The 14,123-nt window shown below is 33.6% G+C and overlaps 2 protein-coding genes and 1 long non-coding RNA gene across 3 annotated transcripts in view; 2 read left to right on the forward strand and 1 right to left on the reverse strand.

Moving 5' to 3' along the window:
* The window catches only part of Bbc (choline/ethanolaminephosphotransferase 1 bbc), a 28,551-nt gene that overhangs the window by 865 nt on the left and 13,563 nt on the right, over nucleotides 1–14,123 (forward strand). The gene's annotated exons all lie outside the window — the stretch shown is intronic.
* Nucleotides 314–14,054, reverse strand: LOC143150792 (CD9 antigen). Its single transcript, XM_076319323.1, has 4 exons — nucleotides 13,406–14,054; nucleotides 7,180–7,491; nucleotides 6,323–6,598; nucleotides 314–5,858 (listed from the first exon to the last, which is right to left on the reverse strand). The coding sequence occupies exons 1-4, from the start codon at nucleotides 13,469–13,471 to the stop codon at nucleotides 5,706–5,708; spliced, it is 807 nt and encodes a 268-aa protein (XP_076175438.1). The 5' UTR covers nucleotides 13,472–14,054; the 3' UTR covers nucleotides 314–5,705.
* Nucleotides 8,561–11,310, forward strand: LOC143150794 (uncharacterized). The gene is made up of 3 exons (XR_012993181.1): nucleotides 8,561–9,306; nucleotides 9,394–9,618; nucleotides 9,702–11,310. It is a non-coding gene; the product is annotated as an uncharacterized LOC143150794 (long non-coding RNA).

The following is a 14,123-nucleotide window of genomic DNA, read 5'->3' on the forward strand; positions in this document are numbered from 1 at the left end:
TTAGTATATCGTCTTAATAATTGATACATTACAGAATTCAGGAAGGTAAATACTTCCTCGTTTGACAAAAAATATAATATACAATGTATAAGTATGTTCAAAAAGAATAGATGATGAAATCAGTGCCAATGAAAATATCTCGCTTAAATATCAGTAAGAAAATATGTGTTTATGTAAGTGTGTATAAATATATTAATATCAAAATGGAGAATATTATACGAGTGATGATGTCTTATTTACTTTATGAATATATATCTTGTTAGTCTCGAGTGTTAAATATTAATTTTTTATAATATCAATACATTAGACACTAAACTCGTATTTTCAAATTGTTTCCAAATATAATCTTTTTTTCCTTGTACATTTTCCTCGCAAACTTTGTTATTTAAAATTGTATTCATCGCTCGTATTATTTTTTTCTTTCTGCAAGAAAAATTTACTAGAATTAACATACATGTACAAAGACAATGGGTGTGTATTAGCGATCGCATTTGTTAATTCTTAGCTATACATTGAAATTATTTTGGTAAAATAAACTTCAATCGAATTATATATCGCAGCGAGTCAAATACAGTATGAAAATTCTTTAATGATATTTAAAAATTCGGTAACTGAACAATACAATCGTCTATTAACTTTCAGAGAATATTTTAACCCTTTGCACTCAATTGTCCCCTTTGAGGAGATATCGTAAATCTAGTATATCACTCGGATGTTCCATCTGAAAGGACATCAAAGTTCATTAGTGATTACGGAGAACAAACTTATTCTACCTCAACATTTTGAGAAATGTATGTTTCCTTGAAGTTTTCTATTGAAATTGCCCAAGAAAGCAAATCAAAATATGATACAATTACCAAGATATACGAAAAAGATATCGGTTTTGCGTTGGAAGAGAACGTAAAAAGTGTATTCACAACGGTTCAAGCGCTTCTCTAGTGTACTTGAAAAGAGCGATAAGGATGATTTGTAGAAAAAAAATTAGTATGCAAGTATGCTTTGCACTGTATGGTGAAATTTGAGGATATAAGTAAGCAAGCTTAAAACTGGAAGAAAAAATTTTCAAAGCTGAACTCACTTCGGATTGAAGCATCAAGCGTTACAATTAGATCCCTGCATTAATAAGTCAAAAAATCGGAAAAGTGATTCTCTTTCGATAAATATCATTTTATGATTTCGTAATTTACAATTAGAAATTTCCAATCTATTCACTTATCCATTTTTTTTAAATTAGATTAATGACGAAATGACCAAACACGAGTGAGTCTTGAGGTATATAAGTAGTAGCGAAGACGTGTTCCAGTTAAACGTTTATATAAACATGTTAGAAAAAAGAAATATTAGTCCGGAAGAAAACGATAGTAATGATAGTGACATCATCCAGCAAGTAAGATAACGAAGAAATCGCATAAAATAGCGATGAATATGCAGAAGGAAATATACGGATAAATGACAACATATCGTCAAGTGAAGAGTGGAAAGACGTCACTGATTCTGTAGATGTTCCTCCAGCAACAATTAGTAGACAATATAATAAAAGAAACGAACTATTATGCCAATGAAAAAATAAGAAACAAACAACTATTACACAAATGAACTTGACCCAAGTGGTACGACAGTTCCAAAAACAAGAATTTTTAGCCTTTATCGCCGAATATTTATCATATATTTATTATAATAAATATTATGGGATTAATTCAAGTGCTAAATGTGCAAGAATATTAGTCTACTGCTCCCAGTAGTACTACAAATCTTTTGGATGCTACATTTGAAGAAATCTACGCGAAGCGATGGCGCGATTAGAATTCGTATTCAAAAGGCTAACAATTATTTGGCTATTTTATTCGATTAACAATTATATGCAGATTTTAAATATAGACAATATTTCATACCAGATAAGGCAATTTTTGTTGATGAACCTGTGATTAAATTTAAAGGCAGAATATCATTTATTACATACAATCCGAATAAGTCAACTAAATGGGGTATACACATATACGCACTAGCTGATTCAAAAACCAGATATCTATTTTCAATGCTTTCATATTTTAGTAGCATAATATCCGATAACATTTCCCGGATCGATCTTCCAGTAAGCACCAGAATTCTATTGCATTTATATGAAAAGTTGTTAGACAGAGTTCCTGATGTAGAAGGATACCATGTGTACACCGATACATCAATATTTTCTTAGCATAAAATTGCTAAAGATGAAGTATCATCTTACTGGTAGAAATAAGAGAATTGTCACAATGCTAAGCAATTACAATAATACAGAAATGCAATTCACCCTCAGAACATTACACGGTGGTCATGTTATATCAGTCGATAGGTCTGAATTGATTTTAAATTGTACAATAAATTTGGACGGTGTGGATCACGCGGATTATTACGCTCCGACGTATTGTTTTATGCGGAAATCATTGAAATGGTGGAGAAACTTATTTTTTGGAGGGACCAAAAATATGCGTGATCAATTCTTACATAATTTATCGAACCTCAGAAGAATGAAAAAAACAAACACCAATGATACATTATAAGTTTGTCAAAAGTCTTATAAATCAATTGAGAAGTGATTTTCGAGAACCAAGTACACGTCCATCCATATCTTCCTCGGACAATAGACTGAATAATAAACTATATATTGCCAATAGGAGAAAGAAAACGGGACTGTATTGTTTGTTCTGACAGGAAAATATCGGGTGGAAGACGTTAAACAACTTATTATTGTAAAACGTACACAAATCAGCCTGAAATGCATATTGGGAATTGCTTCAAAATTTATCACACTGTAGAAAATTATAAGAAATAAAATTTTGATTTTTTTGCAAATATATGTTCCTCGACATTTACAAATTCATATAAATCAAATATCATTATAATACTTTATTTGGATCCAAAGCTATACTATATAATATGACGATTCCTAAATGCATGTTTCTCGTCAAAGTGGCTCCGAGTTGCTGGTAGATAACGTCCGAACTGGCTTCGAGTGCAAAGGGTTAAGTGTTAACATAGCTTTGGACTTTAATTAAATTTCTTTTTTAAATAATAGAGTACTCTTATCGTGGTAATTTTTAATGTACTTTAAAGTATTTTTAATTTTGAATCTGATTTTTTTCGTCGTTAAAATTTCCATAACTTTGTACGAAAAGAAGTATACAAAGAATTTTGTTATACCAAAATTCGTTTGTTGATATTCGCAACATAATATCTTGCTTGATAAAGAATTAGCTTACAATCTAATAATTTTCAAGTGCAAATTATTCACGCCACAACAAAGTGCCACGTAAAAATCAAGAATTTAAACAAATTTTTGGAATTTGTTTTATGGAAACTTAACTTACGTTGTAAACGTATTATAATTGACGAAATAACTTTGCGACATGCAAAGTTGCTCAACGATTGGAAAATATAAAATGTATAATTATAATGATCAAATCATCACCTTCAAAATTGCTTGTTGGGCGATCTTTTTCTTTTTTACTCGATAAGCGCTTCTATATCCTTAAATCGTATAATTTTACATACATAACATCAGATATATATGTATATATACGTATAGATGATTATCAATGTACTTAACCAGAATTTCTCGAGCATTAGCAGAAATTAAATTGTAAAAAATGTAAAATAAAGTCGCTTTACTACTACGTAACGAACTTCACTTTTACGTTAGTTCGAGAATTTCTGGTTAATAAAAATGACGGTATACACTGTTGTCATGTGCAATGAACAGTGTCCAGTGTTACCTTTTCATACGAAAAAAAGGGGGAAAAACGCATTAAATAATATTACAGCAAAGTCATTAATTAACACGTTGTTTACCATTTACATTTTGCTTTATCAAATTTGATTTGTGCGAACAGCATTAAAGTCTGTCGTATAACACACTATTTTGTTAATCTTGCGATACACCAAAAAATTGGTAAACAATGTGTTAATCTCAAGATAAAATAAATCCGATACATTAGGAATTCAACCTTTACAGACTAGAAGCTATGATCTTTACTCCATACATTTTGATTTGGAACACACATGAAGAAAGAGAATTCAAATATTTCCGCAATTTTTTTGTACCATAATCATTACCAAGATACAATATGTGCAAATATCCATTTCTCTTTAGTCTATGCTAAAACATTTGACGATGAACATTAGAAGAATAATTAATAAACATCTGCTCTATTTCCTACAGTTATAGGTAATCTATAAATATTCATCGTCAAATGTACATCAATCATTTCTATAAGACACAACTATTCCAAAAGCAGCTCTTATTTGTTACACTGGAATATATTTTATCAGAATATTTTAACCCTTTAAGGATGAAAATTTTTTATCTTAGCTATAGCGATTTGAATACATTGTTAAATTTTATTTGTACAACTTTTATATGTATACTAATAAAAATCTTCTATCTCCAATTAATCGCTGCCAAATAATTTTGTCCACTAGGACATTCTATTAAAAAATATTGCATCCTTAAAGCGTTGGACACGAATAAAATAGATCACACGAATTTTCATAATGACGAATTAATCTTATAAAATTAGTTGCTTCTGTTTAGCTATGCCCTCTCTTTTAAAAGTTTGCCACTCTCTTTTACTTTAAAGATAACATGGATAGACTATAATGCTACAAGAGACGAAACCTCTTGGTAGCTTTCTTACAATAATATAATCTCATTTGGACATCAATATTATTAATTATCAGATCGATTTTCACAGAGTATCTTTTATATACTCGTATATTTATTTACTTATATAGATGCATGTACGTATGTTGAAACTGGTGTATTTGCAACAATTGCTTCTAAGGCTTTACTTATTTTATAAGAGTATCTTTTTTTAAATAATACAAATTAAGTAGAATATATTTTGTTGCGTTAAACGGAACGCACAATATCATATGGCAGTTTGTAGAGCAGAATAAACTGAGACAGAGAAAATTTATATCTTTACAAAATTCCTTCCAAATATACCAGTTGCAACAAGAATGAATTATTGATTCCTTATTACTCATACAAAATAAAAACTCATCCTCTCTCTCTCTTTCGCTCTCTTTAACATATTAACGTTAGTTTGGTCTACTACTTTGGCCTAACAAAAATGTAAATCATATAGGTACTCTGTAAAACATTAAATGTTCGTTCGTGTAAGTCTTTAGCATGGAAGGAGATGTAGACGAAAAGTGCATTTGGCAGTAAGAAACAAACTGAGTTCCCATACGCACTTTCCTCGGTAGTGAATCTGAATGAACATTTTTGTCTCAACTTCATAAATGCCAATACGATAAAAATAAATTCGATCTGGTTAAGCATATAAAATATGCTTAAAAAAAGATACATATAAATATAAGAGAAAATTACAAATGTGTATATGTTGGTAAAAAACCGTCATTTTTTGTCCCTGAGCAAGATCATAATATAGCATCCAAACTCGGACAATACACATTAATAAATACTGAAACTGTACCGGAACATTGTCAATGCGAAAAATTCGATTTGGACACTTCTGTATCTGAAATCTCAGTGACCAGCTTGGAAAGCTTTCTCGTTCCAGTTGAATTCTAGAGACAGATACGAGAAAACCAATTCGGATTGGCACAGAGATCAAATTGCGGTTACCGGTTAAGAGACTGTGACACGACGATATGTGGCGTAGGGAAGGATTATACATCGACATTTAGAACATTTGTTCGATTCAAGCTTTGTATCTGTCCGACGAGTTGATTGCACAGCAATACACCAGGGAAAATATCAAACCAAGAAGTTCCAAGATGCCGATGCCTGCGGCGACGCCGATAACAATATTTTGTTGACTGTTCAGTGCGTCCATCAGTTTGTCTATGCAACCCTACAGGAAAGAAGATTTGTAAGATTTAATCGAGGCCACGCTTTCACGACGATTGGTGCATTAACACGTTCAACCAGGCGTGATTCCATCAGTGAGTCACGATATTATGCTCCGCAGGGCTACTATGAATCTACTTTGTACAATTTTAATCTTTCGTCGGGATGAAAGCATTTAATTGTTTTTACAGATCTACAATGAACAAATTAAAAGTCTTTCTAAAATTTGAAGAATACAATTAAAAAGCGAAATAATGACAAAGTATAGTATATACTACAAATTAGTCCATCAACAACAGAGTACCAAGAGTATTCTGGTTTCAGAATACCCAAGAAACTACTTGTTCTTCTTATAGATAAATATGATTACAGATGTGTTTTTAAACCAACTCATTTTGAGTTACTGTAACATCTCCTCGTTGATGTAGTTAAATAGAAATATTACACTACATAAATAAGAATGATTACCTCGCTATAAATTGCCGGGCTAACCACGCTGGCAACTTTAATATTTCGAGATTCTTTGCAAGCAGTGCTGTCTTTGTCCTTGCAGCAGGACTCCGGTACCTTGTACACGTTATTTACGTCACCGGAAACGGTTAAGCTTACAGGAATCGAGCGATCTCTGGTGGCGTATTTACTGCCTGCCCAATCTGCTGGACCAGTAGCTCCGCAACATCCAAGACCGGATTGAAACGCGTCCATAGCCTGTGTATCAAGATTATTGTCCACACCGTATTTATTCTGAAACAAGGAAATTTTTGCCAATTAATATGATACTATATACATAGAATTAGTCTAAGTTGTCGACTCAGGACTCGCCACAACCGGTAGAGAAAAATATTCGTTACTAAACTAGCACAGTGTCAACTTAAGAAAAATAGATAGAAGCTACATTTTATCTAATTTACGCAGACGACTGTATTTAAATTAATTCTAGCGCAATTCGTTACGAAAGCGTGAAATCGATCTAAACAAAGACTTGCAGATAATTTTCGAAGAATTTATTCCAAGATTCAAGACACTGGATGACTCGTGACTGTGTAAGATTCCAAGAACCGAATTGGACAATCCCGACAGAACTGTACCAGTCGCGTAGCGCGAAGAGAAAATAAAAACTAATTGAACAGACACTTCAACGTGTGTCTAATTCGGGAAGATGAATGGAGTAATTATAGGTGTCTGACTAGATAGCCGGTTTAAAAAGACGAATGGACTAATTGTAGACACCGAATATGGCGAGACGACTACGGATAATTAGAAATTCCCTTAACCGATACTAAATGAACGTTTAGGCCGCAATGAAATCGTGTAATCGCCGATACCTTAACGGAATATATCACGGAAGACTCGACCATCTCCCCGAGGCTATAGCAGTTGCTGTACAACCATGCCGCAGCTGCGATTTGCGCGACGATAACCACGAGGAGGCAGCTGAAGAAAGCGACCAGCATGCATTGAGATTCACGGAAGGCGCCGCAACAGCCTAGAATGGCGACTATCAGCATGAGAATCCCAGCGGACTGGAGGATGTAGAGGCCAGCGTTGAACTTGTGCTGTTCCTCGACGAGGGATATCAGAAACGTCTGATCCCTCAACAGCCATACTGACAGGACCACTCCTGCTACACCCACGGCCTGAAAGTTGAAAAATTTATGTTCAATTTGACCAATCAATTTTTCACGTATCATTAATCCGTTGTCAAAGACATTTACTATTCTTTAAACGTGAAATAAACAACGGCGGTAATAGTTTTTCTCGTTCGTATAAATCAAGGCCAATTTAACACACGATTGCGATTTTTTGCACGCGCGATACTACCGATGCAAACGACGCATTGTATGCACGAAACGTTTCTTCCTACTTTGTCGTAAAAATATACCTGACCTTTTTAGCCCTATTGAAACAGAGAAAGCCGGGAACGAGTATTCTGGTTTACGGCTTAAGCGCCGCTCACAATACGCTATATAGATAAATAATGAAGTATTCTTGCGAAACGAGCGGACCAAGACAGAACGTGCCCTTTTCAATGGCCTGTCCAACAGATGTGAACATTTCCATGTAAAACGAGTGGGTTTTCCCCGTTCTCCCCTGTGACCTTTTTTTTTGCAGTGGATGTGAAGTGTTCCTAGAGTTGCAACTTGTATGTGCCCAAAACACTTTGGACAATCGTACGGTCAAACATCAAGCGAAACTATTAAGATTGATACGTTTCTTCACAGTACTTGTTTTATAAACATATATTGCAGACTGCAGTTTATCGTTCGTACATTTTTTTCAAACGATGGATGTAATATACGAACGCGCTTAAACTAACGAGGTGATTGAGAGGTTCGAGCTGAGAGTGGGGATTGTCTCCTTTCCACTGATAAATTTGATTCTCTATTCGATTCGATTATAGCGCGATTCACAGTCAGAGAGATGACCTTGAGCGGCCCATTAATTTTGTTACGTTCATAACGCTCCCGTACATATGGTGATCCGAAAATAAATACAAATGCTTATTTATGTAATATTTCTCATTCGATAATAATTGCAATAGTAGCTTGTTTGTAATAAATGATAACGTTTTCAGTTGGAATTTCAGTCCTTCAAATAGATCGATAAGTACAAAATTAACAAGAAACTTGGGTAATTATTACAAATTTTAAACGAAAACGGTATACGAATATATAAAGCTTATCGTAGAATAGTACATAGTACTGGGGTGCATTGTACTAGGTTAGGACAAATATAATCTATTATATTTGTGACCGGTATCGATAAAACATGTATTGTAAAAAATATTTCACAGAGAATATTACACAGATACGATATACTTTTAAATTTATGCAACATTACTTATATTCATCAAGAGGATGCTAATCGCAGGCTCGGCACAGAAATATCGTTCCATCACGCAGTGCACGAGATCCTACGAAGAAGGCGATCCTTCCCAAGCTCGTGATACGCTAGAGGTAAGCGAAGCGCACACGTTGCATAGGCGACAAATTACATAGGCGTTGGAGATATTATCCTGTTCAGGAGATAAACACAGATTTATCTACGAAATGCAGCGCATACATTTATCACTGTAGCACAACTAAGTGGGTTACATTACCAGCGCACAGTTTTCGTAAAAGTCTTCACTTCCCTCCGGTAAACCTCGAGACAGCCCATTACTCGCATTCTACCGGCGCGGCAAACCGGTATGTTTACATGAAAAGCAAGAGGGGTTCAGAGATCGAAGAAGGTTCAGTGGGTTAAGCTGGCAGAACGATCGTGACTTCCACTCAATGTGTAATCTCGACGGAGGCGTGCCTCCCGAACAGAGGACTTCCTGTATTCACGACGCGTCCCGCCGCCGTTCGGGCCACGAATGCTGATGTAAGAACAGATGCTAGAGTCGCGAGAGGAATCGGTCGAGTCAAACGAATTCTTCGCGGATACGATCAGACATCAAACATAGCGCGGTAAATCAAGCTAGAGGCGGGTCGCATTTAACACGAGTTACGTACCTATTTGCATTACTCGAATCAGTTGATTGATCATGATTCTAGGCGATGCGAGGAACGAAAGAAATACTTACTATGTATTTGACGTGGTGAAGCTTTCACCGTACGTTCAATGTCTAGCATATTGGTCCCAACATATTGAAGAGTATTCAGCTATTTGGATACCTTATTGAGCGATAAAGTAATTCGAACAGCTGATTCTTTATTCGGAATAGTATATTTTCACAGAATTCCTTCTGTTCGAATAATTGAAATAAAATGGAAATTACGGTAGGTTATTATCAAACAAAAATATAAAAAGTATATATTATTATAAAAATTAAGGGTATCGAATAATTTCTTTTTTTTTTCAGAAAAATATGCACCTACAATTTTTGAAAGTTTAAACAAGATGTTTTCCGTTAAAAATTTTAGAATTTGAATAGTTCAAAATAATTGGAAAGATATTTTCGTTCGTCGACTGTATTTCTATATAAAAATATTTGCAGTGCTTTAGCGAGGTTTATAGCACGTCCATAATGCGTTCAAAAGCAAATATCGTGTTTGTCGCAACATGCAAATCACTCAATAAATTTCAATAATGCTTACATAATTACATTTACATTTTATAAGGCGGTACTATTTTCTACCGATATCTATACACATTTTTGCAATACTTCAATATTACATATTTTATTTTTTCTCCGTTCAATTGTAACATTTTAAATTTGTTTATTTGCCAAACTTTATTAGATGATAAAATCAGAACACTAATTTACGAATTTAGTAGATTGTAAACCCACTGACATTTACGTCTATAAAGTAATGTCCACGTTCGTTAAAGAGTAACAGTTTAAATGACTAACCGTGCTTATAGAAGGATAAGACACTAGTTAACTGTAAGTAACGTCTGTACATTTCTTGGTATATGACTATGCAGACAGCCTACTGTCTCAGGTAATAGTGACAATACAATGTAGATACATATGCGGCTCGTTTGGTGCCAGTATTACTTTCTGTACCATGTTTTCATTTTTCGATAACGAATACTGCTCGACGATCATTTATTATTGATTTTTTTGTGAAATGTGATTTATTTTTCTTTCCGCGGAGGATTCGTTCAAATTCACGCACAACTCTTTTTCAAATATTTCGAAGATGATTGAAAAGCAATAATTACATTATATTTTTTAAATTGATCAAACTCGGTCATGCGCTCGAAAATCTATGAAACTGAATCATAGAGTATGAAATAGAAAACAGAACAGCACATTTATATATGTATGTATTATCGCTTTTCTGTGAAAGCATTTGGCACCTTTATTCGGTGCCAAGTATGCCAAGTTCAACGCCATTAGTGAGAATTCATTTTCAGAAATAAGACCACGAGGCAACAATATAATGATCATAATTTAAACAAATGTACATATTTTTTTTTCAAATGGATGTAATTATCGGTTTCACGATATAACAGGATCTGCTGTGTTCGACTTTTCGATTTAATATATAATCAAACTCGATGCATTAAAAGCGAGTATATTAATTTATCCGACTATGTATTCGACGAAAAACAAGTCGAGTCAGACTATCGAATGTTTCCGCTCATGAAACATTCTTTTTGTTCGAATAATTGAAATAAAATTGAAATACTTGACTGGAAACAATAAATCATAATTTTTCTCTCGAATAATTGATTACCTCGCTCTGCTGGATATGATTTTCATTCCGATACAATTTTGAGTACACATATCAATATGTACTCAAAACCGTCGCGGGTGACAGAAGTAACTGGGCCGCAGTGTAGGATGCAAAAGCTCGTAGGAAGAGCATATTCGTTCTCTGACTGGAAATCTATATTTAAACGCACTTATTCCCGTTGAACATTTTCAAAACTAGACGCGATGCTTGTCCCGAAGCTGACACAAGCGCTATTGTTAATCTCTCAGCAAATAGTTGATGCACGATCAGCCCAGCTGATGTTCAATCGAGGCTTGTGCATGCAGTTTAATAATACAAATGAATCTGAGTCATTATCCTGATTCTTAGTTTCCACGATGTTATTTAAAATGATGTGTACTCTTGAATTAAGTCATCAAATAAGTATGATTCACGAATGTCGTGCAATTTTACGTATCTTTGACGACTAATAAAATATTCTTTATATTAGTATGAAATATTGTAGCATCAATGAATGAACTAACCTCGTCAACTTTACGCGATGCTGACAAATTTTAACGCATACTTTATTTGGTATGGTATCTACACTTAAAAATTGTGCAATAAATAAAATAACAGTCATTAGATCGATTATCCATTACTTGAACGCGTTGAAATCCTTTAGCTACATGGTAGTCAGCTCGAGTCTGCTACATCGATCATAAAGTTGTGAATCACGAAAATTTAGGGCAGATAGTGATTAAAGCGATATATACGCACCACCCAGATGCAATCGATTTAGCTGCCCTCTCGAATTACATTACTCCACGCCGGAAAACTGCGATGTTAATTAAAGAAAGTTCAACGACTTGCACGAAATTATGGTACTGATCATGAAAGTGTTTTTTTTCTTCCACAGAAAAGCATTTGGAACGATTACATAAAACAAACTTGTCCAAATAAACGTTAATTCATAATTATTAAACGCAATTAATGTTGAAAACTTTTTATTATTTATTACATTTATTGTCGATTTATCCTGCAAATGATGAGAATGATAATAAAACATTTTATAATTTAATCGATTTACGTAAGAATATAACCTGTTGACTCTCATGATCTTTGTGAGGTAAAGAGGTTGTAAAAAAACTTGCATATCTAGATTCAATCGATTCAATCATGTTAGAATTGCATTGTTTCTGGGTAGAACAGTCGTATAACAAACTAGGAAAAATCCGTAAGTTTACGTATAACTAATAAAATAAATGTATCGAAGTGTATTTACATATTTCGAAAATACTGATATTTTAACTCTGGTAACGGAATTTTTAATCTCTAAAAAAATATTACGTCAGAATGTTACAAATAAACTAACGGTAAAATTGTAATAATAGAATGTAAAACATAAAAAATCTACAATGCTTGTTCTGACTCGTTTGAACTGTTCGTTTAAACTACGAAAAAGGGAAGTACATATAACTCTCGACTTCATTGCAGCAAGTGGTGATATTTTTCCTTAATACGACACTACATTAATTTATCCAATTATACCATGAGTTCAGACGATATGTACTCAGTATCTTGAAAACAAGTTCGCGTTTTGAGATAAATTAGAGGTCACAGGGGTAACACAGCTGTACAGAATAAAATGACTAGAGCTGTCAATGACGTTGAAATTTGTTAGGCCTTCTTTCATCTTTTGAAAAATATTTAATTATTTTTTTCTATCTTTCAAGAAATTTATTGAAAATAGACCAGATCAAATACAAAATTGACTAACGGTACACGATGTTAAAATATATTTTAAAGTGTTCAAAAGCCGTTAAAGCAAACGGCTTAAGATTAACTGAAGATTAAAATAAATACATTCGATAAAAACTTGAAGAGTAACTTTTAAATACAAATGAATTATATATAATTACTAAGTTTTAAAACAATATTTTACATTATATGAAATTCGTTAAATATTTCTACTACAAGTTTTAATTTTTATGTACATATGCACGAGTATTACATGTATATTTTTACATAAACTGCTTGTATATACTTATAACGGTCATAACAAGCTCACTATATAGTCCCCTTGTGAATAAAGCTACCTTTTTATCAGAACGTGAAGTGCAATCATTTTATTGATCAATGAAAACAGTATAAATGTAACGTTAAAAAAAATTCATCTTTTCTTTACAAATTTCACATTTGTTTTATAAAATCAGTTTATTTTAGAATTTTTGTATCATCCGAATGAAACATATACAATATATTACTTAAATCAACATGCCGATAATTTCAGGCAAGCTGTTGCAAAGCCATCAAGTTTACGTAAAAGAAACCAGAGAAGATGCATCGCAACTGAATAAGATTTGTTTTATAGATGCAAATCTTAAAAGAGAATATTTCAAAAACATCGTTATGAACTTACCCAAAATATGAGATTGACGCAGACCAATGCATACTTGACGAACCCATAACATTCCGAAAGCACCATTTTCGTTCAAATGGTGTATAACACAACACTGGTTAGGTTACTCGATAGCTTTATTGAAAACACACGACCTCACAAGCTAACGGAAATCGTTTACATTCGTTCGGACGCTAATGCACGGGCAAGAGAAGTTTTCTTTGACGTTGCAATTATTCAATTTTGTGCTTGCACATTTACGAAGAAAAAACCCCGATCCATTCCACGCGACGGTTTACAAGCTACTGTCATGGGATACGAACTACCGGCACTAGTTTTTATCACGAGTGCAAGGTATGAACAGACTAATACTCTCGTTTAAACCTCCTTGAAGCTGCAGCTTGTGACGTCATTTGAACATCCCCTATCTCTGTCACTAGCCCAGTGTGTCCCTCTCCCTTTTTCCCCCACTCATTCCCTGCATCTCTCTTTCTTTTTCACACTAACTCATTATATTCTTCTCTCATTCACTTATTAGACCGCCTTACTCTCCACCTCTCTCTTACACACATCCATAGATGTAATTATATACGTACATATGTTGAATAGGCCTCTGTTACACTTCATGCACTTTCTCCAAGGCTTTTCTTCAATTTTTTTGTCAGCTTTTCATTTGACTATTTTCTAGAATTATTTCTTTTTAATTGTACATTTTTCTAGCTTCTCTATTCGCTCCTTT

This window comes from Ptiloglossa arizonensis, chromosome 8, assembly GCF_051014685.1.
Source record: "Ptiloglossa arizonensis isolate GNS036 chromosome 8, iyPtiAriz1_principal, whole genome shotgun sequence".
NCBI classification, from domain to species: Eukaryota; Metazoa; Arthropoda; class Insecta; order Hymenoptera; family Colletidae; genus Ptiloglossa; species Ptiloglossa arizonensis.